This window comes from Larus michahellis, chromosome 6, assembly GCF_964199755.1.
Source record: "Larus michahellis chromosome 6, bLarMic1.1, whole genome shotgun sequence".
Taxonomy (NCBI): domain Eukaryota; kingdom Metazoa; phylum Chordata; class Aves; order Charadriiformes; family Laridae; genus Larus; species Larus michahellis.
Genome location: NC_133901.1, coordinates 59,580,650 through 59,608,429, shown reverse-complemented (window position 1 = coordinate 59,608,429; position 27,780 = coordinate 59,580,650). Strand labels below are relative to the sequence as shown.

The 27,780-nt window shown below is 43.9% G+C and overlaps 1 protein-coding gene across 7 annotated transcripts in view; it reads right to left on the bottom strand.

Annotated features, from left to right (window-relative positions):
• The window catches only part of NEURL1 (neuralized E3 ubiquitin protein ligase 1), a 161,953-nt gene that overhangs the window by 58,664 nt on the left and 75,509 nt on the right, over nt 1-27,780 (bottom strand). For all 7 annotated transcript variants that reach the window (XM_074591662.1, XM_074591660.1, XM_074591658.1 and 4 more), the window contains exons 2-3: nt 5,862-6,103; nt 910-1,231 (exon numbers count right to left, since the gene is read on the bottom strand). In XM_074591662.1, coding sequence (XP_074447763.1) covers nt 910-1,231; nt 5,862-6,103 — 564 coding nt within the window. The remainder of the gene's footprint in view (nt 1-909; nt 1,232-5,861; nt 6,104-27,780) is intronic.

The window sequence follows — 27,780 nt, the reverse complement described above, 5'->3', positions numbered from 1 at the left end:
ATTCTCTCAGCCTAGCGAGATCATCTCATCTTCAAAAGGAACTTCAGCTCATGAAGGTCAGCAGGTACCACCAAATCTTTTCCATGGTGAAAACAAGACCCATGAAACTACTGTTACATGGAGAAGTGCTGTGATTTGACCCCAGTGACAATGAAAAGTCAACTCAAAGGCTGCATGATGACACCTGTGGTCCCCCAGCAACCAAGCTGCATCTTGAGCTGAGTCCTTGGAGACTCTTTTCAGTTCTTCTAAGATGTATAAACTCAAATAGCCCAAACCTCGACAGCCTGCACATTGGGGGCTAGACTGAGTCCTCACGAATGCCAGACTGTCTCCACTTCAGCTGAGGATGGCAGAAGACACAGGCACTCAGCTCTCCTCTAACCAAACTAACCAAACTTCCCTGTGAAAGCAACAGCCTGGCAAAACCAGCCACAGCTTCTCCCAGGTCATTTGGAAGATACCCATGTTTCAAATCTGCCTTCTAAACCAGCCAGAAAGTCCTAATAGTGCCATCCAGGAAGGATTTATCCATAACACATAAAATGCACTTCCCCACTTCAGCATGGGGAAAGCAGCAGATGAGTTAAAAAAAGAAAGTTTTACAAGATATATGCCACAGTCCAGACTACGCTCTGATAGAGCAACACTTCTGAGCAGAAATCCACTTATTTACAGATGGCTTCTAGTGCTATACTGTAGTGGTTATTCCCCACCTCCCACTTGTATTATATTTACATGCTAAGTTTCAAACTCCCACTGATCAAGGCTGAGGTTGTGAGATGCTCTGGAGAGGAACAACAGCCGTTTCCCTGTGCCTGTCCCAAGTGAGGGGAACAGGTGGCGTCAGGCTGGCCTTTTGTTGGGGTTGGCTCAGCATCATTCCTGTGTTTGGAACCAGGTACTCACCTAAAAGCTGCACGCCACGGGTGAGTCCGTAGACATCGATCAAAGCCCAGAGGGGTTCTGCCGTCCTCACCCCGCTGAAGAAGAGCATTGCGGCAGAGTCGTTCACCCGATAGAAAACCCGTCCCTTCTTGTCCACCCAGAAGGCTATGATGTTTCCCTCGTTGGCAAACTCTTCTGGCAAAGCCTTGGCCCAAAAACCGCTTTGGGAAACCAAGTCGGGGCATGCGTACTTCGGCAGAGTGTCAGGGTTAATCCTCGATGGATCCTTGGAAGTAAACCCAAGTCGAAGAGCCCCACTCCAGCAACACTGCTTTTTAGTAATCTGCAAAGATAACAGCAGCAATAACAGCGTTTGTCACTGGAACATCTACTTACACACTACAGGCTTTATGCCATCAAGCACCAACTGTGCAGATGAGCCCACTAGACTTAGGAAACATTTTACCCACTAAACACTGCTGTAGCTTTTTCAGCTGCAAGCAGCAATGCTGCACACTTAGGATACAAAGCACATATTTAAAATAAATAAATAAATAATTACATCTCTGCGGAGAGGTGAAACGTAATTACAGCTGCATGATGACTCACTTCTATTTCTAGGGTAATTCCTTTTGGCCTAAGAATCACCCTCAGCAAAATGTGCCAAAAAATGGCCATAAAAGCTTTTATCTCAGCACCTGCAGCAGCAGAGCTCTTCCCCCATGGTGCTTAGATGATGGGGTCTCTCATGACCTGAAGGAAAAGCACTGGCTCCAGAATAACAGTCACCACTACAGGGTTTTCTGGGTTTCCCAGCCAAGTAAAAGACAGTCTTATTCCTGTTTAGCTCATCAGATTGGATGAAATCTCAGCCTTGCAGCAGAGAACTTGTGCGTGGGAAAGCACAATTTACAGTATTTAACTATATTAAATATACAATTAGGAGGAGGCAATGATAGATGTTTTCTTATGAATGGGGAAAACCTATTTATTTCAGCTGTGAATGATGTTTTTCAAGGTAAGTTGTGCACATCTACACCCCACCTATCAGTATGTGGTTACTCAGTGTGTCTGGGGTCAGGAACATCTGCTATAGTTTTTGGGATGGTGCGTGTGTCATACCCACCCTTCGGCACCTGAGAGGCAGCAGGACAAAGAATCACAGATGCCTGCAGAGTCATTGACGACTTCTCACATGAACTGAGCTCTGGACTGAAGGGGATCTGAGGGGAGCAGGCAGCAGGTCCTAAACATGTGCAGCACATCCAAAACACCACCCAGTTACAAGGTCTCTTTCTTCCCATGCAAGCAGGGAGTATTCCAGGGTTATTAGGGTCCCTAGATGGACATGATGCCCTTGGAGAATTTTTTCTCTCATTTTGTTGTTTGAGTATGAACCTGCTGGGAATTGATCCTCTCAAAGAGATTCAGCCTGTCAGCACACAGACTATGAAATTAAAGACCTAAGGAAGCTGATGTGGGGCCAGGGCAGTTCCTGCATGCCAGTTGACACATAATTGGTGTTTCTGTTCATGCACTGAACCTGCAGCAAACATGACCGCACTAGAGACAGCTCTTTTCCATCAAAGCCTCGGCAGCCTCAAGCAGTCTCACTCTTGTCTGCAGGACCAGGGCTCATACAAAACTTGCTCCCTTACTGTAATTTCTCCTTCTGTCAAAGTGGTAAGGGCTCGGATGAGTGGCAATGACAAAGACTGAACTGTCCAGGACTGCAGGACTTTGTTCTCAAAAGCCTGGCAGCAGTTCCTTGTGTCCCAGCTAGGAAACCGACAGCACAGGATTTTCACCAAGGGATTCTCCAAGACATTTTCTTTAGACTTGTGAATTCTCTTCTAATCACATTTGTAAATATTGCATTTTTCTTTCACATGTTCCTCTCCAAGGTAAATCTGGAACTTGTGCCCTTGGGGGCACAACAATCTCACAACAAAGACATTGTTCAAAGCCTAGAGATTTCTGTTTTATAATTAAAGTATCGGAGAAAATAACTCAGAGCTTCAGAAAAAAGCTAATCAACAGACAGTTCCTCAGTTAAGCGAGTGCTGCTCTTTATCCCTACTCAGTCCAGCCAAGCACCTAAACTGTTTACATGACACACTTGAGCACTGACCTCAGTCCCAGGAATCATGGGAAGCTCCCACTAGTGGGATGGATGCTGGGGTGTCACTAAAAAACACTGAAGCCGATTTGCTATTTTATATGCCTGGCCGGGATGGGATCATGCATGTCCCCAGCGGAAGGGGGGTAGATGGGGCATGCATGTGCCAAAACAGGGAGTATACGCACACTCCAAGAAGAAGCCTGGATTATTTATTGCAGCAAATTTACTGCAAGCCCTAAAAGCTTTTGGGTCTGAGATAAATATGGCCTCATTGTTATTCGCACAATTTACTCTTTCACAGTCTCTTGCCAATACTTCACAGCAATCACAGGCCACATGAAGTAAATATTCATATGGTAATCGAGGCTGCACATGTTCCATGTATTAATCAGCACCTATAAACAGTTCTCAATACAGTCTGACCACAGGCAAACTAATATCCAAATTAAAATCTAGTATAAAGCTTGCCAAGAATTAGACACAGCTGGACAAAGGGTACACAGTTTTGCTAAAAAAGGCAATGGTTAATGATGGACCAAATTCTCCCTTCAGCAGCCACCGCTAGCAGAAAAGCTTGGGAGGTCCAATGGGTACCAGAAGGGGAGGAAAAGACACAATCTACATCCAAACAGCTAAGCCATGGCTGCTTCCACAGATTCAGGCTGCTGCTCTTGTGCCACCTTTGACAACCTCACCCCGCTCCCTAGCAGTGCCCTGAGTTACACAGAAGAACCTTTACTGGGACACATATCTTGGAGCTAAAGAGAAAATTTTCCCAAACCCCACACAGCTCTGGCTGCCTGATAGCATTCCCAAAGCTGCAAAGAAATCTCAGAATAAAACCCAAGACACAACACCTAAGAAACAGAACGGTATCTCCTGACGTCTTTATTCTAGCTTTCAAAGAGAGTTTAGACTTTACAGGACCTGAAGGACTGGGTTCATGGCTAGCCTTTAGCTGGTAAGGTTTAAGACACCATTTTCCACAGGCACACACAATAACAAGGCAATTGCAGGATGGACTTATCAGAAAAGCAAAGATGTTTTCACATTTCCGTCTATCCCTTCAGTGCTGAAGCCTGTTGATTATTCCCATGAGACACTCCCACTGGACTCAGCAGGAGCTCTGCTCATAAATCCCTTGCGTAGAAATGAAAGATTTGCATGCATATTCTTCGCATATGTTATGCAAGCTAAAATCCTAAAATATACAGTGATAAACAAGTGTGAATTTCCTGAGATAGCTACATTGTTTCAGAATGAGGAAGGAATAACCCGGAACCTTTGCCTAAACCACTAAACCCACTCAAATCTTTGATGGCATTTTTAAAAATGAAATGCTGCTTTCATCTCCTCCCAAATAATTTTTTGCAGTTGTTTGTCCAAACTGCTGGCCAACGTGGAAAAAAATCCCATTAGGCAATCTGAGGGAGTCCTGCTGGGTTTCTAGCCCGAATGGAAGCAGTAAGAGCTCCACAGGAAACAGTAAGAGCTCCACAGGAAACATAACAAACCTGTAGGAGGGATTTTCTACCTATGGGCCTGAGCCTGAAAGCACTGAAATCTCTCTTTATTTTCAAAAGGAGACATATTCCTCATTTCTTGCTCCTTTGCTGGCTGTGAGGGAAGGGGCAGGGAAGGCTGATAACACTGCTGTAGGTCCCAGCACTCTGAGACTTCTAGCAATGGGCAACAGAATGATCATTCAGACTCAGTAGTTACATGCAGATAAACCTCCTGGAAAAATCCTTGTGTATAAATGAAGGATTTGCAGGCGGATCTTTCATATTTGCCATGAACTAAAGTCTGCCAAAGATGATGACCTACTTTGTGCCAATGAAATGCACAGAATCAGCTAAGAACAGAAAAACGCAGTCCCACAAACTAGAGGGCCTAAAGATTGGAAAATAGCCGTGGATGAAGTGCAGGAAGCCCCTAGCTCTGTCAGGGTGCTGAGAGCCTAAAAAGTGCTTCAATTCCTAAGGGGACTGATGAATTTCTTCATGGGGAAGCAGCTCCCACTGCACATGGAGGCATGCTGCCTTAGAGGAGCTGAACCTCCCACGCCAGCTGCAGCACAAGAGGTACCAACTCTGTCTTCTTGGCTACCACAGATGTAAAGAAAGTGAAATCAGCCTCTGCTGGTGAGAAAAATGTGATGCCTGCAATGTTCTCTCCTCTGACCTTAAGCTATCAGGTGACTGATTCAACAAAGCAGTCAGCAGACCGCCAGAAAGATCCTTTTCTTAGATGGCAACTCTGACTGCACTGACTGCTCCTTTCGTCCTTTCAGCAAAACCCTTTTATCTTCCCTGCCAAGCACACAAGCAAGCACCTTCTCTTCCAGGTCCTTTTTGCTTGCCTTTTCACCTCTTCCCTGTCAGCTGTGGAGAGGCTGACTCCCACCTCCATGAGACCAGCCCTCATTGCTGCCTTGTTTATAGGAAGAAAAGGGCTTGGTGTGGAACTGAACACGTTAACTAACTCCTCACCCTCCTTCAGTCTGCATGAAAAGCCTAGAGGACACCTTCACTAGAGAGATACTGAGGCTGCTGCCTTTCAGGCTGACCAAATACGACCCTTTTTTCTTGCTATTTTTCAACCAATTTCAACTTAATCTGTTGTTCCTTTTGAAGAATGGATTTCCCTTTTCTTCCTAGCTTCTACAGAGGCCTGTACTGATGGCTCCAAGAACTACATTGACCAAAGCAGAAGTACCAACGAAGATTGCAGATCTTTAGGGCCAAGATCGAACTACTGTGCTTTTCAAGGAAGGGCTAAAGACCTGCATTTCCCCAACATTCATTCACAGCAACTCTCATGGCGATAAAGGAAGGTATCCTTTACTTACCTTAAGCCTGACTTGTTCATAAATAATGATGGGCCTGTTGCTGAAGGTAATGGCATTGCAGAAGCTAGCCTGGCGCTTCACTGCCTTCTGCGTCGTATCCATGATGATTTGGGATCCCTTCGTGTGGGGATGGAAAAGCAGAGGGCTGATGGACAGAGCTCCACACTGTGGGATGGGGAGACAGTGCTTCTGCTTGTGGTGGCATCGGTGGGAGGAAGTTGAAAATGACCCACCTATGGAATCTGAAAGCAGAACAGGGAAAAAAGGGTTTCAAATCTGCTGTGAGTAGTAAGTAAAAAACTTCCAATGCAAAAAAAAAAAAAAAAAAAAAAAAGTAGAGGTACTTCAGGGGGCAATTATAGATCAAAATAAAAGTTACTCAAATCTCAACTCTGCAAATCACTAAGGGTTTCTAGAGCATCTTGAACAACAAAAGGCCATAAGGATACAGAAGGCTCCTGTCTGGACAGTCTATTGTACAGAGCACAACATGGAGAATGCAGCTCAGCACTGTAATCACAGGCCATTTTGAGGGCACATATCAGAAGAGAAGGCAAGAATTGGTTCCAGAACTGGAGCAAAGCATATGTGAAGTTGCTGCATCAAAGCCATCACATTTAGGGAAAACCTTCAACTTCCAGAGGACTCCCACACAACTTGACCATTTCTCTCACTCCTCCTTTGCAACAGCAACTCCATCGACCCTTGCCTGCATGTGTCCTATCCACCCTTGCTAAGTGCCAGCTCAGACGCATACATTGCTAATTTATGCTCAGCAATAACCCACCTGGATTCCTCCACCAACAACCATCTATTCTCCTCTCTTCTCCCCTGATGGGAACCTCAGCTGAGATCCCACTTGTCATGAAGGCATTGATCAGCACACCATGATTACAGTGAGGAAAGCGAAGAGGGAAAAAGGCTACGAAGCAGGGAGGAGATTACGTCTTTCTCTAACCGAGGCCCTACACAAAGAGTCAATGCACGATCAACACAGTCACGACAGCAGCTTTGTTCATGAATGAATGGATGCGTGAGTTTCTTTTCAGCAGGGAGCCTGCAGCAGTTCAAGCACAAAACAATCATTATACTGAACACAAGTCATCTGCTTCCTTTTCCTTGTGTGCACATACACACTACATTATGCACATACGTTTGGGAGGACATACTCATAGATTCATAAACAGAGTATCAACAGAATAAAGGATTATTCCGTGATAGACTCAGGGATGCAACAAAAGCAAATATGACCTTAACAATGTGCCAGTTTGCGCTGTAAGGGTGCATGACTAAACAGTATGGTTAAAAACTCTATTCCTCAAACACGCAAACTATAGAAACTAATTATATACATTCTTCATGCAAATTAATTGCTGACAGTTATGTCTTTATATAGCTGCTATAAAATAATGGTTACATCTCTAATGTAACTCTTGGCTTTGCAATAAAAAGCCTGGACCCCATTCCTTCCAGCCTTTCGGGTAGTTTTAGCTTGTAGCTACATGAAGCTGTAACGGCACATCGGAAGGGTGAGCTTGAATAACTACCAACAGAGCTTAAAATCCTGGTTTCTGACAAGGACATTTTAATTCAACTTTAGCATCAGTCACTCCGGCCTTCTCCTCTCAGCTTCTTGCTGTTGTATTTTTTTCTTGCGTTTTCACCCACAGTGCTATGCCTTCAGAACAGAGCAGGGGGACCAGCCAAACAGGACTTTAAAAACTTACGTTAATGCTTTAAGGGAGAGATGAACCAACTGGGAGTTATTTGATGCTAAAAATTATGTGGAATATAACTCATCTTCCTTCTCCTGTTCCTCATTGATGGAGAAGGAGAAATGTGGTGCAGAGCACCAAGAAAAAGCAGAGGTTCACCTGAGCAGGCAGGTTGGAGAGGAAAACTTTCAGGAGGACAAGACTGCATGGAAGGGGGAGCTTGACACAGGGAAAGTCAGCATGCAGCGGCTCACATGAACCTGTCCTTTTCGCTCTGGGCACGCTACTGACCCGAGACTGTGCACCCTTCCTCTCCCCACAGCCCAGACTGGGTGGTTAGAAGACAACACAAGCTGCAGCAGCCCCGTGGAGAGAACCTTCTGAGGCTACCTCCTAAGACCTGTTTAATTAGAGGCTGTCTTATGCTCCAAAGAACATCCCTTTTTCCAAACTAGATACGCTCTCTGTTACCACCCCTCTGGAATCCTGTTAAGCCCCCAGCTTTAGTGATACCTTGCTGATGAGTTCCTAAGGCTTAATGATATTTTGCAAGGAAGTACTTCATTTATCACTGCAAACATGATGCTGTTCACCATCACAAACGGTTATGAGCCAGAGCCAGCACAAGTGGCCGCCTTAAACTTCCTTCACTTCACCTCCCCAGGTGGGCCATGCTGGTCCGCAGGGACAAGACCATTGGCAGATGGTCAAAGTAAACCATCCCAGCCTCTCTTTTGGCAGAAATTTTTCAGGCCACTGGGTCTCCCTATTGCTCATCTCTCTGTTTCTGCTATATGCCATTTTTACAGGCAGACTGACTAAAAGTAAGCACCTAGTATAAAAACTTTAATTCCTAACTTTTCCAGCTTCTCTAGGATATACATGAAGTCACAGTCATTTCTGAAACAAGACACATATTGAGGGATGCAATCAATCATTAGAGATAATATAAAGTCAAAAGATCAATAGAAAAATATGAAAAACTCTTTTTCTGGTCATTTCCAGTCTCATTTTTTTCAACACCACTTTGATAGTTTCTAGGGGTGCATATGTGTGAAAAAGAAGCTGCTACCAGTGAATATGAGGCTTTGAGCAGCCTGATCTAGTGGGAGGTGCCCCTGCCCATGGCAGGGCAGTTGGAACTACATGATCTTCAAGGTCCCTTCCAACCTAAACCATTCTATGATTCTATTCTATGATTCCATATACATTCAATTTATGCCATCTTTGCATCCAGATCTGAACTTTGTAGCTTAAACATTTTCCTAGCAGTGACTCACCAAAACAAACCTGTGCAGAACAAAGGCACACACATTTTAGTTTGATTTAATATCTCAGTGCTCTAATTTTACTGGATAACTTGGCTGTGATTACAATAATTGCCGCACCTCTCCATAGGACATCGTGCCCTTTTATAATGTAGTAATGGAGTCACCAAAACTGCCCAGAGCTTTCAAAACAGGCTCTGATAACAGCACCACATATGTCCAGAGCATCTGCTGGAGCAGTGTTGCAGAGCTGTAGGGTCCCACCTGACCCCACAGGAAGGATGACAGAAGAACACTTATTTGCTGTTGACAGTTTGGAACTGCTACATGAGAATAGGTCAAACTCATGCCAGACCAACGCCTGCGGAACAAGTGCACCCCATGCACACAGCTGAAATGCAGGGCAACCACAATCTGCAGGAATGGAGGAAAACACCCCAGGATCAGCTTCCACGGGTGGGTAATGCAAATGGGGAAGAGACCTTCTTGCTCCCAAATGCTCTTACACAGCAATGACTCCTGCATGATGAACATGCTCTGGTAAGGATCAGAAAAGGTCTTAATTTTTAAAAAGTGTATCTATATAGTAATGGGGGTTTGCCCCTTACAAAGGCTTGAAGAAGTTATAAAGCAACGGGCCAAATACAAAGGCCTTTGCTCACTTCTTCAGGGCAGGACGCCCGCTCCAAAAGGAGGAGACACCAGGCAACTTCAGATGGCAACACAAGCACCTAAGTCTGGACTTAGACAAGGAAAGGGACGCTTTAGAAACACAACCTAGTGAGATACATCACTGTCCTTACTCGGCAAGCTAAAAATAAATTAAATCATCTGCTTAAAGTTTTTGTTCACACTGGGCTTGACCTGGACTCCAGCCTCCTCCCATTGTGTCGTTTAAACTACTACACATTTTGACATCCTCAGCCTTTGCTACCAGCAATGCTGGTACAATACAGCTGGGGCCCTTGCAGTTGGTTTCAATATTTTTTTTCTTTATGTAAAAGAATTGAGTGAAACTCATAAACCTAGAGCTTCAGCTGGCAAAATAAGCAAAAGCCCTCCTGATTTCACAGCAACCATGCAAGGCTCCGCTAACCAAGAGTCTGTCCCAGACTCCTCTCCCACAACCTGACTTATCAGTCACCTAACAAAGGCAAAGTGAAGTAATTGCTTGAAATAAAAATTGCAAACTAGTAAGTATTAGAAAGAAGGCTGAAATCTGAGAGCGTGTTCAAGGGCACTGCAGGTTTCCCACTCCACAACATAACACAACTTTCCCCTGACAAGCCGGACTTGTAAAAACAAGCCAGGACTACACACACGCGTATCTTGTGACAAAAGTCACAAGAGCAAAATCATGCCTGTCTGAAAACAGCCTCTGTGTCAAGGGGCTATAAAACTAGAGAAGCACCAGGGACTCCTGTACAGCTTTCCAGGTTTCAGGCTGGGGGTCAGAAAGAACAGCATCTGCTCACTGTTATGGTTTTAAAGATTGGATAGACTTCCATTTTCAATTCATGCTCAAAAACAGATGCTGTTTGAACCATTTCATTCAGTACTGAGTTTGAACCCTGAACACAGCCTGCCCCTAATACCATGAACCTCACCAAGAGAGCAGCAAAACTGGTAATGTGCCGCTTGCTCCCCTGAGCCACAAACACATGGGGTGGATCTTCTGAAACTTTTAGTAAGCCAAGGTGAAGGAGATGTTAACATGAACCACAATGTGAAGCAGCCTGAACTGCTTTGCCTTCAGGTGTCCCACTCTAAGTGCATCCTTTTCAGAGCCCTGTTTGAGAAAGCAGAATATCACCCCCAGATGTCCCTGGTCTCCTGGATCTCAAGGCCTGAGCAGCATCCACATGCTATGTAATAGGCGGCACTGGATGTTCTCAGCTTAGCAAAATGCATCCCAAAGCCTGTTAGGGGTTTTCACCAGAAGTGTTCTTGCTCTGCAAACATTAGGCCTAATCTTAAAGGCTTGGGATTTCTTAAATGCTGCAAGAAATGACTGGATTTAATTTTTTTAAAATGCATTTTTTCCAGTTGAAAAAATCTCGATAGGCACCTATCGGAATACTGTCAAAACTCATTTCAGACTGAAAACTAACTGCGAGGTATTTAAGATAAACTTCTTAGTGCATGTGAAATAAGCGGCATTCAGAATTGAAAGAAAGAGAAAAGACTTCAAACCAGAGCCCAGGGACTGGCACACAGTAGCAAGTTGGAACAACAAACCCCTGTCCACCTGGAGAGGAGAGGTCTGGGGTTGGTGATGGAGGTACCTGTCCCGCAGGTTAGTGACAGTGAAAAGAGCAGACTGGGCAAAACACCACACTATGAAAAGAGAAAAGGGAGTCAAAACTATGACACTATCAAAAGAGGCTAACAGAGAGTGCTTTACCTGGCAGGTGGCCTTACTGTATATGCATTTAAAAGGAAGGATTCTGAGAAGGAAGAAAAGGAAACCAAGTATGGGTGTGGGGAACACAAGGGAAGCCCTGCCCCAAGGACACACACATGGTGCAGTAGAAAAGCCCTAACCCTGAAAGAACACTCGCACAGCCTTTCCAGCGCTGGATGGTTACTAGCAGCACAGGGAAAAAAGAAAAACAACTATGAGGTAAAAGCTCATAAGCCTTACTGCTTTTTGAGGTGTTCCCATACTTTGGGGAATTACGACAATGAAATACAGTGTAACTAGTTACACTGATCATTCACATTTGCTAACAAAGTTCAAAAGGAGAAAACCACAAGAAATTCGTTGTGGTAGGCTTTGCAAATTGATTCTTAAAAGCACACTTCAAGATACAGTTCACTAAAAACAAATATTAGCTTAATACCAGTGGAAACTGAAAAGGGGTTGCAAACCTTGTTTTCTCACATGCAGCCTGACCCAGGGCATGTGCACAGAAGAGAGAGAATTGTAAATTAATGCAAATTAAAACCAAGGGTTTTTTCACTGCCTTTAAAAACATGTTTGCTGTTCTTGGAGGAATAAGTAATCACGTATCTCCAGTTTATATCCAACTCTCCCTATGCCTGTTACGATGATAACGACCCTATCAGATTGCTGTCACCAAGGTGAACTACTCATCTTGGCATTACCAGATGACCAGGAAACAAAGCTTTGCTCTTCCACAAAGACAGACTATAGCTTTGCAGGTGTTGGGGCATTCAATGGTAGAAATGAAAAGGGCTAACTCTGAAGCATTAAATCCAGAACACCTGAAATTATGGAGCATCTTGGGTTAAACTTTAGCGAACTAGGGACACAAGGTGGATCTGAGCCAGCAGGTCAGATCTAGCACTCCCATCCAAGACTCCAAAACAAGTCAAAGCCAAAACGTAACTTATTTTCATCTGTGCTATTTTAGCAGTGACGAGATGTATCAAGAGAGTAGGTTTGCACATAGTGTAAGATTTTCCATTTAAATTGCAAACTACGAGACAAGAGGCAGGTGCAGACAGACCACATGCACATGAAAGGAGATAATACCAGTCAGGGTGGGACTTGGAGTTGTGCTTTTTTTTTTTTCCTTTTATACGACCAAAAAGCAAAGCTGTTTTTAAAGTAACAGATCTGAAAGACAACAAGGGTGGTTTCACAGACATCTACAAGAAGGCCTCCCCAGTATAAAAAGTGGGCAACAGGAGCCAGAGCTGATTGCAGGATGATCCACAATGGATCCATCTTTCAAACCTGACTGATGGGTGATAGGGAGTAGTTAGTTTGTGAGGAGCATTGAAAGCGAAGAAGCTGATTTTTAATTTCATAGAGAAAAATAAAACTAGCGAAAGAGATGTAAAAAGTGACAGTAAGGACAGAGGGCAGGAAAACAGGTACAACAGGAGAAATTTGGAATACAATACAAGTGTGGCAAGTCAATGGCAGAAGAGAGAAGACTGAGGCTTGCACAAAGGAAAGAAAAGGGGAAAGGCTGTGCCCTGAAGATGAGATAGATGCAGGCAGAATCTGCAAGACTCAGGAGACTGATGTGTTTGATTGAGTAGATTTAGGAGGATGGTCTGAAGCAGGGACAGTCATTTCCTCTGCCTCTGCTCTGCTGGGGTGTGCATTTGCCCTCTATCATGTCCAGTGCAGTAGCTGAGGAGCAGAGGTGTGTCTACAGTGACTCCTCACGCAGAGACAACGACCTCTGCAGGAGTGCCAGGCGATTACCTGGGTGTGGGGCTTTTTTAGCAATGTCAGCTGAACCCACCGAGTCTCTGGTTACAACTCAGATGTGAGGCTTTACAAAGGCTTGCTTGAAGGTTGAGGCTATGAATATTAGTAAGAGTCAGGAGGGTGGCAAATTTTATAAAGGTTGAAAAAAAAAAAAAAAGGTAAAAGAGGTGAGGAGTGCCAGGAGAATAAGAGGTCTGCTTCAGTTATATTAAGCCTGAGTTGTAATATTTTATTAAAAAAGCAAAAAAACACAAAACAAAAATTTAGGTTGGCCAAAGGAGAGTCAAGTACTATAAAGGTTAAGTGAATCTGTTAATTGACTGTAGGAAGGATATGGCTGAACTCATGTTTGTGGATGAAATTACCCAGAGAGAGATGAGAAGATGCTCCTGGGCAGAGCCTAGAGGAGCTTCTGCCAGAGGTGGGAAGGAAGATGAGGAAGACCCTCAAAATGCAGGAGAGGCAGGAAGAGAAGACAGCAGGGCAGGACTGAGCTGGGGCAGCAAACCCTCACGCACACCATCTCCAGGAGGAACAAACCAGGCGATGGCTGTGCAAGCACTTAAAAATACCAAGCCCCATGAAGGTCGCTGATTATGCCCTGTTTTTGTGAAGAAAAGATGATATCAGAAGAGAGGTGTGTGGATATATAAGTATTTCTATAAGCACATAAGGCTGTCTAGAAGAAACCCTTTCCCCTTATAAACTAATTTTTAAACTCTGTATCTTCAGTAATGATGTCATATAATCATTAACCATCTTTTGGTCCCTAATAGGGCACTGTTTACTCAGCATCTCTCACAGTCATTCCCAGCAATTCAGTCATGGAGCTGGCACATCACAGGAGATGGCTGCGAGACCTCCGGCACCGCTTCACCTCCCGCGGGTGCAGCCCACCCTTCGCAGGCTCCCTTCTCACCCTCTCCCCCTGCAAATCCCCCCGAGCTCCCACAGACCATAAGTCCGCTAAGCACATAAGAAGAGCAAGAGCATAAGTACGCAGCCATATGCTCCTGTCTGCCATGTAAGGAGAGAGGGGGTGCGCAGCCCCCCAGAAAGATGCTGGGCAGCCGCAGGCTGAATTGCCTCAGGACCCGTGTCCCCCATGGTCCAGCCAGGTCCATGGAAAGGAAACAGAGATCCCTCCATCAACAGCAGCTGCTTCTCCCCACACTATCTTCTAGCAGCTCCTCTGATCCACAGCAGGAGCAACTTGCATGGGCCATATAATTATTTATTTTTGAGAGCATCAAGGCAATTCTAACCTTATTTTCTTTGCATCTTGGTAATTCTTTGTTATTTTTACAAAGGCATCATAAGTTAAATGCTGTGAGTAGGAAATACGAAGATCAAAGTGAAAAATGGTGCCCTGGAAGCATCCAAGATCTCATTCTTGATCTGGAGTGTTTTTGTTCTGCTGTGATCAGGTCAGGTCTGTCAGCAGTCTAATGAGAGATGTAAAAAAGTATTTATATCTTCTAACAGAAGAAAGCAAGATTAAGCCCAGTTCAGCTTAAGATTTAGGGATGTTTTAAAAATTCTGTTTATCCTTCTCTTGCAGATGCGCAGTTTGAGAATCTTTTCCTTTGCTAATATTTGATGCTTCAGCAGGAGGAGGAACAACTTGCCCAGGGTGATGGCTGATCTGTCCGTGCTGCAGATGGTGGGACAGAGGGAAGAAAAAACCCAAAACTTGCCATGCTACTTCCTCTTAATAATCCTTATCTTCTCAAAGATAAGCAGGTACACTGTTGGCCCTAGGATTGTTTACAAAACAAGTTATCTTTGCTTATCTGATCTACTGCGTTAATAAACCGTTTACCTGACCTAGCTCCTTTTCCAGGAACTGTCCACTTGGACAATCCAGTGAACTTTTCCACCTACCATAATTCCCGTGACTCGTATAGTACAGATCAGAACTATGCACAGAACATTTCACACCTATATTGACATTACAGAGTTCCTCCTAATTTATAATCATGTAAACTAAGCCTGAATAGATATCATAGACATTTAACTGAAAGTGATGCTGCTGAGATTAGGGCCAACAGCACCTCCACGCCTCTCTCTAACCTCGTACGAGTGCACAGAAAGGCCAAGTTCAGCTTCTGCTCTCCCCCCGGTCCTGCTCTGGGTTTGCCAGGAAGCCAAATGGTGGCTCCGCATGTGCTCTCCCCGAATAGCACATCCCCTTACCCCTGCCAGAGGCAGACACCTGGGCTAGACAGGTCCCAAGGTACAGTACAAGTAAAAACCTCGCATCGGTTTTGAACCAAAGCCTCATCTCACAAGTCGAGTGTTTCCACCATAGCGCTAACGGCACGCTGCGTTTTCCCTTCCCCTTCTGCAATGCCAGGCACAGCTGTGATGAACAGCTAAGCTGCTGCCCCAGAGGTAGCCGTGTTTCACTGCATAGCCCACAGTCAGCAGAGCAGCCACTCTCCCAGGGTTCAGGACAGTTCACACTGCAAAAAAGTAGCTACATAAAAGCAGAGCCTGACTGCAAATATTTTATGGCCACATAGTATTTCCATGCACTACAAATCAATGTAAAAGATGTTTTCTTCAAGGGGCCTCATATAGACTGTTTTTAAAATGCATTCCCTCTGCTAAATATAAATCAGTAAGAGTTTTTGTTCTTCCAAAAGATTAACTAGCCTCAGTATTTTGGGATCTAATTCTGGAATACTTGTAGATGTGCCAGCATTCTCTTCCAATTTAAATACAGTTTAATGGAAAGTCTATCCTGGGCACATTTTCCATGTACAGTGTAATAGCTTGGAAGTCTGAATATTGAGAGTTCACCAGAAACAGAAGTAACCTGTCAAGGTTAAACTTTACATATTTGTCAGGACAAGGAGGAAGGAGGGAGCAATGGGGAGCAGTAAAAAAGCAAACGTTAAGAGTGGCAGAGACAAGCAGATCTGTAGAACCAAAATCCAAGAGATGGCAGAAAACAGTGTAACCTACCTACAAAGCCATGCAAAGAAAATGCAAGTTCAAGAAGCTACTGTCCTGAACTTAAGCCCTTGAGTTAGCTTTGAATCATAGCTGTGTAAAATAAAAGATGTGCCTCTGGACTGAAGATGCTGAACTGGGCCCAGAGCAGGCTATTTATACTGCATATTTACAATATAATGAGCTAAATTGGGATGCTGTACTTTATACTCCCTCTATCACTGGTGGAAAGAGATAGGGTCTTAAGAGGGTAATGAAGAGCATCTCATCTGGATCATCAGCTGGAGACTATACATTAGGGATACAGAACACAGTGGACGAAAATCTCTTGCTGTTTCTGCCCTCCCAAATACTAAGTGCCTTGTTTAGTGCACATCCCTAATCAGAGACCATTTCTCACTGAGAAAGACAAGTGTCCCAGACCGGAAACACCATCCTACCTCACTGTCTCCAAAAATTTGGGCTCTGCCAAGTGTTCCTAGAATAAAGCAGGTGAACAGTAAGACCTTGTAATATCACTGGCTCCCCAATGTAGGACAGAAAACAAGAATAACTCTGCTGAGATAACATTTGCAGGCAGGTGGTATGGGTGCTAGGCTTGCATTCATAGCTCTGGGACAGAGAACAAAGACTGCTGGAGGGATGCCTCTAGAAAGAGCCGGGAACACACTTCAAGACAGGGACAGCACCATTCATCTCACAGCAAACTCTAGAGTTGCACTAACTGAAATATCCCTGAGATTGTAGCCATTTAATCCTCAATACCATCAGTTCCTCAAAGCCATGAAATGTTTAGAGACCAACATGCTAGGTGAGTTTAGATTACAGCAAACAGCAAAGAGCTCTTTCCTCTAGAGCTCATAGGCTCAGCCATGCTGGGGAGTCAACATCCGCACATCCCTCGTGCCTCCCCAATTACCTATCTCTGTGCACAGCACAGATATGCCCAGCACGGCCCTGATGTGCTCCTGCCCTACAGCAGAGCGTGTTAGTAAGGCATAATACTCCTTTCAGTTCAGAGACATTGTTGACAACTTTGGACCACAGTTGTGAAATCTCCAGCAGCTTCGTTGCCTCTTCTGCATTTTGCTGCTTGAAGTTATTGTGAATGTCACGTGTGTATGCCCTTACTTTAATTTAGCATCTGGATGGGTTAGGATATATATCCCAGAGCCTGTTCTACTTCTCCTCTTACCCAGCTGGACAGTGTAGATTATGTTTATCGTTCAGTACCACATACCATGAAGTTTTAAGCTGTAATGCCATTTCTAAAGAACCTCAGGAAGCAGTTTTTCTTCTCTCATACAAGACATTTACACTTGGAGTGTGCCTTTCTTCCTAATATAAACCATTTAGAGTCACTTCGAGGTACTGTAAAGTTGGGTCATTTTGCGTGTTGTGTCATTTAAAAACGCATTCCTCAAGTCATATTTGCTTTACAGTCTTCCTTCTGAAGTTCCCTGCCGTTGTTCTTTGCAGTCTCTTGAGAGCATGCCTGCTAGATCAGCTCCTCATCCCATCTGTATTTAAAGCTTAATGAGCAATTCTGAGATGCTGTGATTATTTTTCTGGAGCCCAAGCGGTGCTTTGCCCAAAGGCTCCCAAACCCTCCTTTCAGGGGTCTGAGTGCACCTCCTCCATTAGTATCTGCTTGCAAGCGCATGTGAAACAGCTTGTCACCAGACCTAAGAGCCAGTGCTCCCCTTCCCACTGAGGGGACACCCCGAAGTGACAGCGTGAAGGACAATGTCCAGCTACAGAGGCTCCTTGTGAGAAAGATCTTCCACCCCTCAATGGAGGCACCAAGAATTTCCAGACCACCATAGCTGCATTGCTCTCCTCAGACAGGGCTCAGGGTCAGCCCGCGTTACCCCTGGAGCCGGCTGAGCGAGCACTTAGTCCTGTCTCTCTAAGGACAAGGCTGCTGAGCTGTGCGAGCAGGCCTCTGAATCTTTTGCAAAAACCTTCTGGTGTTGATGTCTTAATACTCAGATCATTGCTTTTTCCTTTCTGCAGGCTGGTGACTGTCACCCCATACACCTTGTGTATCTCTTCTTTTGTCTGTTTTAATTTCTTTCTCATCAACTGAAAATTCCCATTTTCAGCGTGAGAAAATGCACTACTCGCTTTGTTGTCAGTCAGTACAGACTCCAAACTATTTCCATCCACACCAGTTACCCAAATATCAAAGATTTTCATTCAATATAAAGTCCAAAAGCAATCATAGAGGGAAGCCCTTTGAACACATATCTGCTGAGGGCCTCCTGGCTACAGGGTCTATGCTGTTGTGAAATGGAATATGAAATTTCTTTGCTCACAAAAGAAAAATGCACCTGAAATTCTAGTCTTGCTACACACTGACTAGACCCAAAAGATATTGATTCCAGTGGCTTTTTTCCTGACTATATTTGGCAGCAAATAAATCTTTAAAGCATGGGGTTATTAGAGCTAGCAACTTATCAGGCAGGTGAAGATTTACTATTGCCTCTGCTATTTGGCCACATTTTACATCCTCTTAAATGTTTCAGAATTATAGGAGCCACATACTTCCTGGAATTGCTCCTCCATCATTTCTCTATTCAAATCCTCCTTTCCTCTCTCCCGTCTCTCCCTCTGGCCATTTCTCCTTGAGGAAAACTCACAGAACACACAACCTCCCCCTCTGCTTGCTTTGCCATTCTTCCTCTCCAAAACATTTTCCTCCTCCTCTGCCTCTGCCTCCCTTGTCACAAATACTGAAGTTTCTCAGCCACTTCCCTCTTTCAAGTCTTCCACTCCCTTCACTGGCCTCTCATTATCCAATACATTTCTTTCTCACTTAGGTTTACTCCTGTTTGGTTTTTTTTTTAGTCTCTTGTCCTCTCCTGGTTTGTTCTCCTCAAGACAGACATGCTTCATATCTTCTCATTTAAAAAAAAATAAATAAACAGACCAAAACCCACACACCACCATCCCTCTCCTAAAACGTAACAGGTCCTAGTGATTAACCGAGGCTCTCCAATCTCACAAAGTTATAAGCAGCTGGATTTATTTTGGTAGCACCTACTAGTTAATCTGCAATGTATTCCTGCAAAGTAACTTGCACTGGGTACTAAGGGAGGTTACAGAGTTTGTCATCAAAATGGCGGTTTTTTCAGGTGCATTGCTGGCATTAAAGCACAGGAGCTCCACTCCTGGCTCCCACCATCGAGCTGTTAAGCCTCCAGCCTACCTGGCAGAGCTGGCACAAGGGCACAGGAGTAAAGCTGCCAACCCAGTGCAGGACACCAGCCCTGCTCTCCAGCAACTTCTCGCTGCACAAATGGAAATTATAACCAAGGACTTCTGCCCAGACCACAGCGGCCTCCAGTAGCACTAGAAGCGTTAACCACTACATGATTAAAATATTACTTTTTTCCAGGCAAATAATTTAAGTACTGCTGAGGTAAAACCAGGAGAAAGGGAAACATTTCTCCCTTTACGCAAGATTTTGGCCATCCACGCACACACATTCCTTCATTAATCTGCACTTTCTGTACCACAGTCACAAGTGGAATCTAAATTACTGACTTTCCCGCTCTTGTCTGGCTCTGCAGCACATCACTCACACCAGCTTAAACATCCTCCACCAGTAATTAACCCTGTTTCTTTTGCAGATCAGCATCTGAACCTGGACCATTGAATTAAAACATCAGACTTCAACAGCCAGTCAGGGCATAAAGTTACAGTTTATTGTAACAAAGATAAACAGCATCCATGGTGCTTATTCCAAAGAAAAAGCATGAATACTATTCCATCATCCTTCCTAGCAATTCCCATGCCAGACCCATGAAGTTATTACTTAACGTTTTGCTATAAATAGCTGCTGGAGTAGTCCATACAGGAACTTGTTTTCCTTAGCATCTGCTGCAACAGGTCAGATGTAAATGACCAAGGGTGTTGAATCCTTATCGCCTGAGGACAAGAGCATGCAGAGATGTTTCATTCCTTTAAAAGTGATCCTACCTGCTACCTACCCCCTCATGCTGAATCACACAAAGATAGAAAGAAGAGAAAGGTCTTGGCCCAAACTGTTTACAGTCTGCAAAACAGCACATAAATGTGAGAGGAAGAGAACTTTGTAAGTAATACTATGTTTTATCTGAGTTTCAGTTGATTTGAATGAATCAGTCAGGACACGTGCTGTTCAATACATATGGCCAATGCAATTCTTTGCACCAGAGGACAGAGGGAGGTGACTCCACACCTCTTCTGTCACCATAACAGCACATGAATAAGCTCCAGTCCTCTCTGATTTGCTTAGGCAAAAATACACTTCATACGAGAAGCTCAAAGCCCTTTCATTATAAGCCCTCACAGAACCCCTATGAACTTTAATGGTTATTTTCTTACGACTTGGGTAACAGAGTCGACCTCTCAAGTCATTGTGTAGAGGAAGCTACTGCAATATTTCTTGTTAGAGGATGCCAAGGAAGCTTCGCCATTCCTAGCTTGGAAATTGTGTTAACATCAACATGTGCAAGCTATGCAGAAGAAAACTTCCCCGTGATTCAGTCTTCAGCAATTTTATACTTCTGCAGACTTACTCACATGACCTTTCCCGACTCAGATGACCAGTTACCATTTACTGGAGTTGGGTAACGTATAGCAGGTGACTCAGGAGGAACATCATGAAGATAAAAAGACAACTGCATTTCTAAATAGCTGAAAGAAGAGAGATGTGCTAGAAAAGCAAGCCAGCTTGGAATAGGAACAACATGCTGTTTTAAGATTCATGCAAAAGGGCATTTTTGCATATTGGGGTATTGATAAAGAGTAGAAAGAGGAAGAAATGCAATGTCACACAATTCAGAGCACTGTTCCTGATGTAGCCACATTCGTGGCGTGACTGCCTTGAAAGTCATGTGCAAATAGGAAACAAGCCTAAAGGGCTCGGGGGGCTTTATCCTCTTGGTGGAAAGACACCTACAGTATTTCAGAAGAGCAAGGAGCAATTAAGTGCGGAGGGCAACTCAGTCATCCATTTTCCTTGCTCTTTGTAGCTTGAAAAAATAGTGGAAAATCCTTAACTCTTTGTCCAGCTAAGGGGCATTTCTTCTGGTAACAAAGACCACTGGATTATTTTTTTTTTTTTAGTATATAATTGCACCTGTTTCTCTAAGCCATAGCTCTAAATTATAATTTAATAAGGACCACACTGCACCCCTGGCAGATGCTCCTTCCTGACAGCACACAGAGAGATGCAGCTGTTGAACTGGAATCTGCAAATCCAGACCTCTGGGCCATGAAGCATTTCCCTGATTAGTTTTCTGCACCCAAAAGCAGATCTCAATGCATAATCTGAACCAACTGCTTCAAATACTGTACACAGAGTAAAAACCCAAAACATTTGTCATCAAACTGAAGTTGCACTAATCTGAAACTGTTATCAATCTTTATTTTTTCCCTGAGGGAAAAATCAATGCTCTGCAGTACTGAAGTTATTTGAGGTAACTTGCCCATATTTACACTTTATTACAGCTGCCCACACAATACTACACACCTCCTCCTGCATCAACTGAGCCAGCAGCGCCAGGCACATATGTGTCAGAAAACTACGGCTTCTGCCACACACTAAAGATGAAATGGATAAAGTCTGCCCATGAGGGTTCAAGCGCAGATTTCCCAAAGTGCAGGATTAAGAGGAGATGGAAAGTGTGTATTGTCATATATATAGCCAATGAATCTCAAAAGATTCCATTCATCATATGCTAAAGAACGCCTCAGTCTCCTTCAAGCAATTGCTTGTACACTGGTCAGTCTGAAACTGCAGTCAGCTTGCGATGAGGCACCACCTGGAGTCCCCAGTGAGCAGCTTTGCTGTATGAGAGGAGCAGAAAGGTCTCTGAAGCCGTGGGATAACTCACAAGTGGGTAAAGAGAGTTCTGGCAGTCACTTTACAGATAATGGGATAGAAACATCTTCCAGCAAAACAGCTGAGCTTACTGGATCTCTGGTAAAGAGCATTGTAAGAACTGCAGTCATCTCTTGCAGGCACACTGAATGACTTTAGCACTCTTTCAAATCTATTTGTAGAACATTTGAAGGATATTTCTCTGCATTTTATCCTTTCTACCATGGGAACAGATAGCCTGAATGTTTTATCCTTTGTATGATAAATGCCATTGCACATCTGCCTAGGAAGGATACAGGAGCTGTAATTGCTGCATCTCCATTTCAGGAATTAATTTCTAACATGATACAAGATCTTCTGCTGCATGACTGCTAGAAGCCATGAACAGAATAGCATAGACCAAGGAGAGCAACAGCAGTTTACAGTCAGTAACCATCCAAAATACAAGCAATGAGATATAGAGACACCTACCCTTGCTCAAACAAGTCTTGGGCTGGAGAGAAAGGAGATAGTTTGTCCAGGACCCTTGTCACAGACATGCTGCTTGATCAAGATATCTTAAATCAACTTGCAAAGCCACTGACGGATTAAGAGTAGAAGGACAGCAACTCCTACCATGCTGCAGCTACAGCTCCATGTGAGATGGACCGGCACCCATTAGAACTCCCAAACTTGCATCCCCGCTAAATACAGAGCTTCACTCAATCAGAAAAGAAGAAGGCAGCACAAGTGATGTTCTCTTTCCCTTTGGAGATGAAAAAATCAGAGGGAGGCATTGAACTAGTTTGGGATAACCAGAAAATAAATTGAGCAATTTCCCTTTTCCAAGTTGCATGAAATTCACAGCATCAATCATGCCTTTGTAAAAGGAATTAGATTCTTAAGTCCTTATTTTATATTTGATAATCTGATTCTATTTCGTCTGCAAAGGCAGAAGTCATTTTGATCTGGAATGCTTCAGCATATGACAGGCACCCACATATTTCTATCTTCCAGAAAGAATTTTTTTCTTTTAACTTTTTTTTTAATCTCAGTCTCTTTGTAAGCTGCTATTTTTTAACCTTTGAAAAATATAAATTCTTAACAATCCTTATGTCTCTAGTCAGTGTCCCAAGAGCCCTAGAGAAAAAGAAGGTTTTATTTAAAGAAATTTTAGTTGAGTCAGTGAATATTAGAGATAGAGTGATCAGAGCTGAAGTTGTAGCTTCCAGAAATCTCCCCCCAAAGGCCCTTTCCTCCCTCTCCTCCTCCCAAAGCCAATGAAACATTTCTGTCTGTCTGTCTTCTGACTGAAAGCCTGATCTGTGCCACAGAAATGAAAATCCAGGATCTATTTCATTCCAAAGCCATATCCCAATGCCCATGCCACCAAGTTGCCATTTGGCCAGTTTTCTAACATTTAGCTTCTTCAAACAAGAAAAAGTAAAATGATAGAGACATTCTCCTTAAGCAAAAGATGTTTACCAGAAATCTTCTTTACTTTAAAGCAGCAACCAACCCAGAGTGTGTATCGCATTTACGCCAGAGCTGTGACGAATGCCTGTTGAGCTGCAGCACTTAAACCACTTGCATTTTAAACAGCAGTTTGTCAAGTGATGTTAATTATTTGGGAGGTCTCTGCTCCTAGGAACATAAACATTTCTTTTTATACTGATCACATTTTCTTTTCCATGTGGTGCTTCCAGCAGAAGCTGAAATTAAAATGGCTTCTGTGTGTGCCACGGTGTGGTTTATGGCTCAATTCCCCCTCCACGCTCGTAAGCAGGGGATAGCATTGCACCGGGGCTCTGCACAGCACTGTCCCCATCCTTGCTCTGCAGGTGGAAACCTCCTCTCCGCCGGTGGGAGAGCTCGACCAGGATAAAACCCATCCACCCTCCCTGAGGCTACCCCCAAGCTAGGTCTGGGACTTGCAGTAGCCTGAAGATCGCTTGAACTTCGTGGCGCAAACAAAGGGCTCGGTTGCTAGGAAGCACCGCAGGGGACAGAAGAAGAACAGGCTCTTGCAGGAGTCAGAGTCAAAAAAAAAACCAAAAAACCACCACCAACCTCCAGACCTGCCAAGGTGCAACTCAGACACGGGCACGTGCTTCCCTCAGACCACCTCCCGGTTCAGCAGGTACTGCTGTGGAGGCTGCGGCCTGGATGCCTGAGCTCTGCGTATGCCAGGCCACAAGCCTCACACTTCCTTGAAAAACATATTTTCAGTCCTGCCCTGGTACCTCACAGCAGGTCCTGCTTTCACCGACAAGTCTATTGGCCAAAAACTTCCAACGCTGCATCCACACAGCGCCACACGGCTGCACAGCAAGGCCTATCACAGAGAAAATATGGCAGTGCCAGACAGAGAAAGTTTCCTGAAATCGCAGCAACCCACCCAAAGGCTTTAACTGCAGCAAGACAAAAAAAATGGTGTTTTCAGAGCCCCACTGAAAGTCGGTTTTGGGCACTTTCTCTTCAAGGCTCTGTGTGCTTCCATCTGTGGTGGTGCAGCCCCCTCCCTGCCCTTAGGCCTCTCGGTACTTGGTGCAATGTCCTCCCCACCGGGACACATAATAATACAACAGGCCAGAACGTTACATAGTGGTCCAACATGAAAGAAAGAAAAGGTGGAGAGCAATGGACTAGAACAGTATGGCAATCCCTTAGTGTACCTGGTTCCCATGGCTCCTACCATTTGAAAATATTAATTGACTATAAAAACTATAATTGATCACTCCTGACAACATATGGATTGTGGCCACCAGGACCCCAAGTCCTAGCAAGTCCTGGGCTTGTGTAGACAATGGAAAGTACCAGAATATTCCATTGTCCACGCTGGGCCAGAATGGAAAAGTACCTGACAAAAGTCAATTATTTTGTATCCTATAAGTAGCGATTCTAGTAAAGACCCTTTGAACTCTTCTGGATCGCAGCGGGCTGTAGCCAGTACCTCCCCTGAGCTGAGACACCTCTCAGGTTGACACCTCGAGGCCAGGGTGAGAGAATCCTTCTCGAGCCTCAACTACTGCCCATTGACGAACACTGATGCATTGTATTTACCCTAAATCTGAGAAAGGGAAATTTTGACTATAGGCTAGTCTCTTTTCCATCCACTTCTCCACCTATATGTTTGTGAGATATACATTAGCTTTATGGATGTGGATATTCTTCCATCCATCCGTGCACATGTAGGACTTAAAAGCGGTACCTTCTGGCTCGCTAGAGTTGCTCACTATTAAGAAATTCCTGATCCTAGCAATTGAAGACCTCTGTGTGTGTGTCTGTATGTGTGTGTGCAAGTGCTTATATGCTTTGCTTATGTATTAATCTGAGATTTGTGCTTTTGCTCATAAGTATTCATTTGGGATACTTTACAGGAAGTTAGTGTGAATCTTGTCATCTTTGAATCTGTAATTAAGTCGCTGTTCAGTCATTTCGCTAAATCACTTTGTAAACCTTTAAATCGGTTAATGGTTAAGTTCTGCTAAAATTCAATCTCGTGATCTACCTCGAATCATCAATAAATTTTGAATCATTGCTAAATCATAACTGTGTCAAATATTTCCATCCATGACAGATCCATAAGAATTTCTCTCCAAAAGTAGTCAAAGACGGGAACAGCCTCTGCTATCCAGGCAAATTTTATAGACAGGTCACTGCACATCCATCCTGCTTGGATCAAATTTTGGGTCCTTTTGTGTTCTCCAGACTTCATCAACAAAGTCTGCTGTGAGCAACTTCTTGAGCCCTTGGGGTAAACCAGCATGTCTGGGTAGGTCACCTCGCGCGGACCAGCCTCACACAGCCCCTGCGCAGACCTGCCTTATTAGGTACAATGGGATGGGGCAAATTCAGACCATGGGTATTTAGCGTTACTTGACCTCACATGCTTCCTCCTTTGTATTAGGGTGTATTTACTAGTATAGGCAGAAAAGTATGTAAACCGAACCACAAAAAGGAGCTGATTTTCACAGGAGGGGCCTCGGTTTATTGCAAAGGCTTCTCTTTAAAAAGCAATTTTTACTTGAGGGAGAGGGTAAGAACTCCAGATTTCTGCTGACACTGTTTACGTTCTGTATCATGTTTGTTAATGTATATGGCTTTTATTATATCCTCTTTTTACTACTTTCCCTTGTTCTTTAAAATGAAAGTGCTATCAGTGTTTCCAATGGGAAAAATATGTTTATGCATTCGATCAATTATCATGGCTCTGAGCCAACTCCCTTTGCTGTGCTGTGAAACCCACGGTACATCTCAGATAAACCAAAGCACTCCTCTCCTCAGCCCCATCAACTGCAGTTATCTTGAATGTTATTTTTAATGCCAATGAATGACAGTGTCTCTTCAAGAGACAATCAAGGACAGAGTCAAGGAACAGAAATACTGATGAGACGAACTCTACAAGAGCTACAGAGAAGGCAGCTCTGACTCAATTTGGACCAGCTTCACTCAAATACGTATATTTTCAAAGCAAAAATCTGATTTAGAGGGGGATAGGTGGGGAGAAAAATGAACAGGCAACAGCAGTAATAGGGATTAACCCTAGAGCAAAGCACAGCCACAAGCAGGGCTGCAGCGTCTGCTCTGACCATGGGCATTCCTACTGCAAGGCTTGTGGCTGGCAGCCCCGCTCTTCATTCAGCCTCTGGGAGACAAGATCTCTCCTGACCTCCAGGTCAGTACCCTGCTGTGCCATCAGTAATCCCTCCCGATTCCTGAGGGCAATCGATCAGGATCAATTCTTTGCTTTGCTTTCACTTTCCAGGAAACTCCCTTTCCTTTAGGATTAATCTTTTTCAGAGTGATCTCAATGCAACCCTCTGCACGTATGGATATCATTAATGTAAAATTATTTAATAAAAAGAAAGCAGGCCTATCAATTTTAAGATTATATGTCTAGAGACTGCCTCTTCTTGATTCCTGCTAGATGTCTGCAATGGTAATTGTATTTGTTTTGCAAATTTATTTTATACTATTAACAATATGAGTCTTCTGGCTACAGGAGTACTTGTTTTGATTAAGCATGCAAATGATTCCCTAGGACATATCAGGGGATCCTACAAACTTTCCTGAAGAGACACCTGCTACCTCTACACGATAGCTAATAATAATGATAATGAATGATAGCTAAACATATCACCCATAATTCTTAAGGAAACAGGAATTAAGTAAGGAAGAGGCGAAGAAGGATCAGATGTAAGAACGCTTCCACATCAAGGAGGGAAAGGATCAGTCAAAGCGGAGACAAATAAGACAACAAAATCTGGCAAACAACATTCAGTCCCTAGGTTCCACCATAACGAGAGCATCAAAGCAATACAGAAAAGCTAACAGGAAAATGCCATGAAAGCAAAGGACAAAATGAGAAGGGGGATGCTCTTCGCTCTCACCACTTGTAGCCAGAGGTCTACAGTCAAATACTGCCACAACTAATGAAAACCTCATTTGCCTTTCACAATAAATAGAACAGTTGTCAAGTATAAACGTGGTTATCCATAAAATCTCTCTGTATAGAGGTACTACACGCTTCACTTTCAGAAGCGTTGTCAGCAGTCAATACACGCTTTACTATCAGCCACCCTGGGACATTGGCAGGTGACCCATAGATCAGAGGCATGAATCGAAATAATCTCTGGGAGACCCACTTCTAGGAAATGCCAGCACTGCTTTGGCACCCTGCCCAGGGTCTTCTGCACCAGTTAATCCAACCCTGAGCAGGATTAATTTCTCATACACACACATTCGCTCTCAGGGCTGTATACCAATTGTGCTGAAAGCAGGGTGAATTTAGAAAGAGCCTTTTCTCCCCAGTCCCATATTGGTTCTCGACAAGCAACAGTCTACAGAATATGGAAGATGTTAACCCCCTAGTGAGGCTGATCCCATCACCAGTCACTCCATCGAATGAGAAGTTACCCCAAAATCTAGACAATAA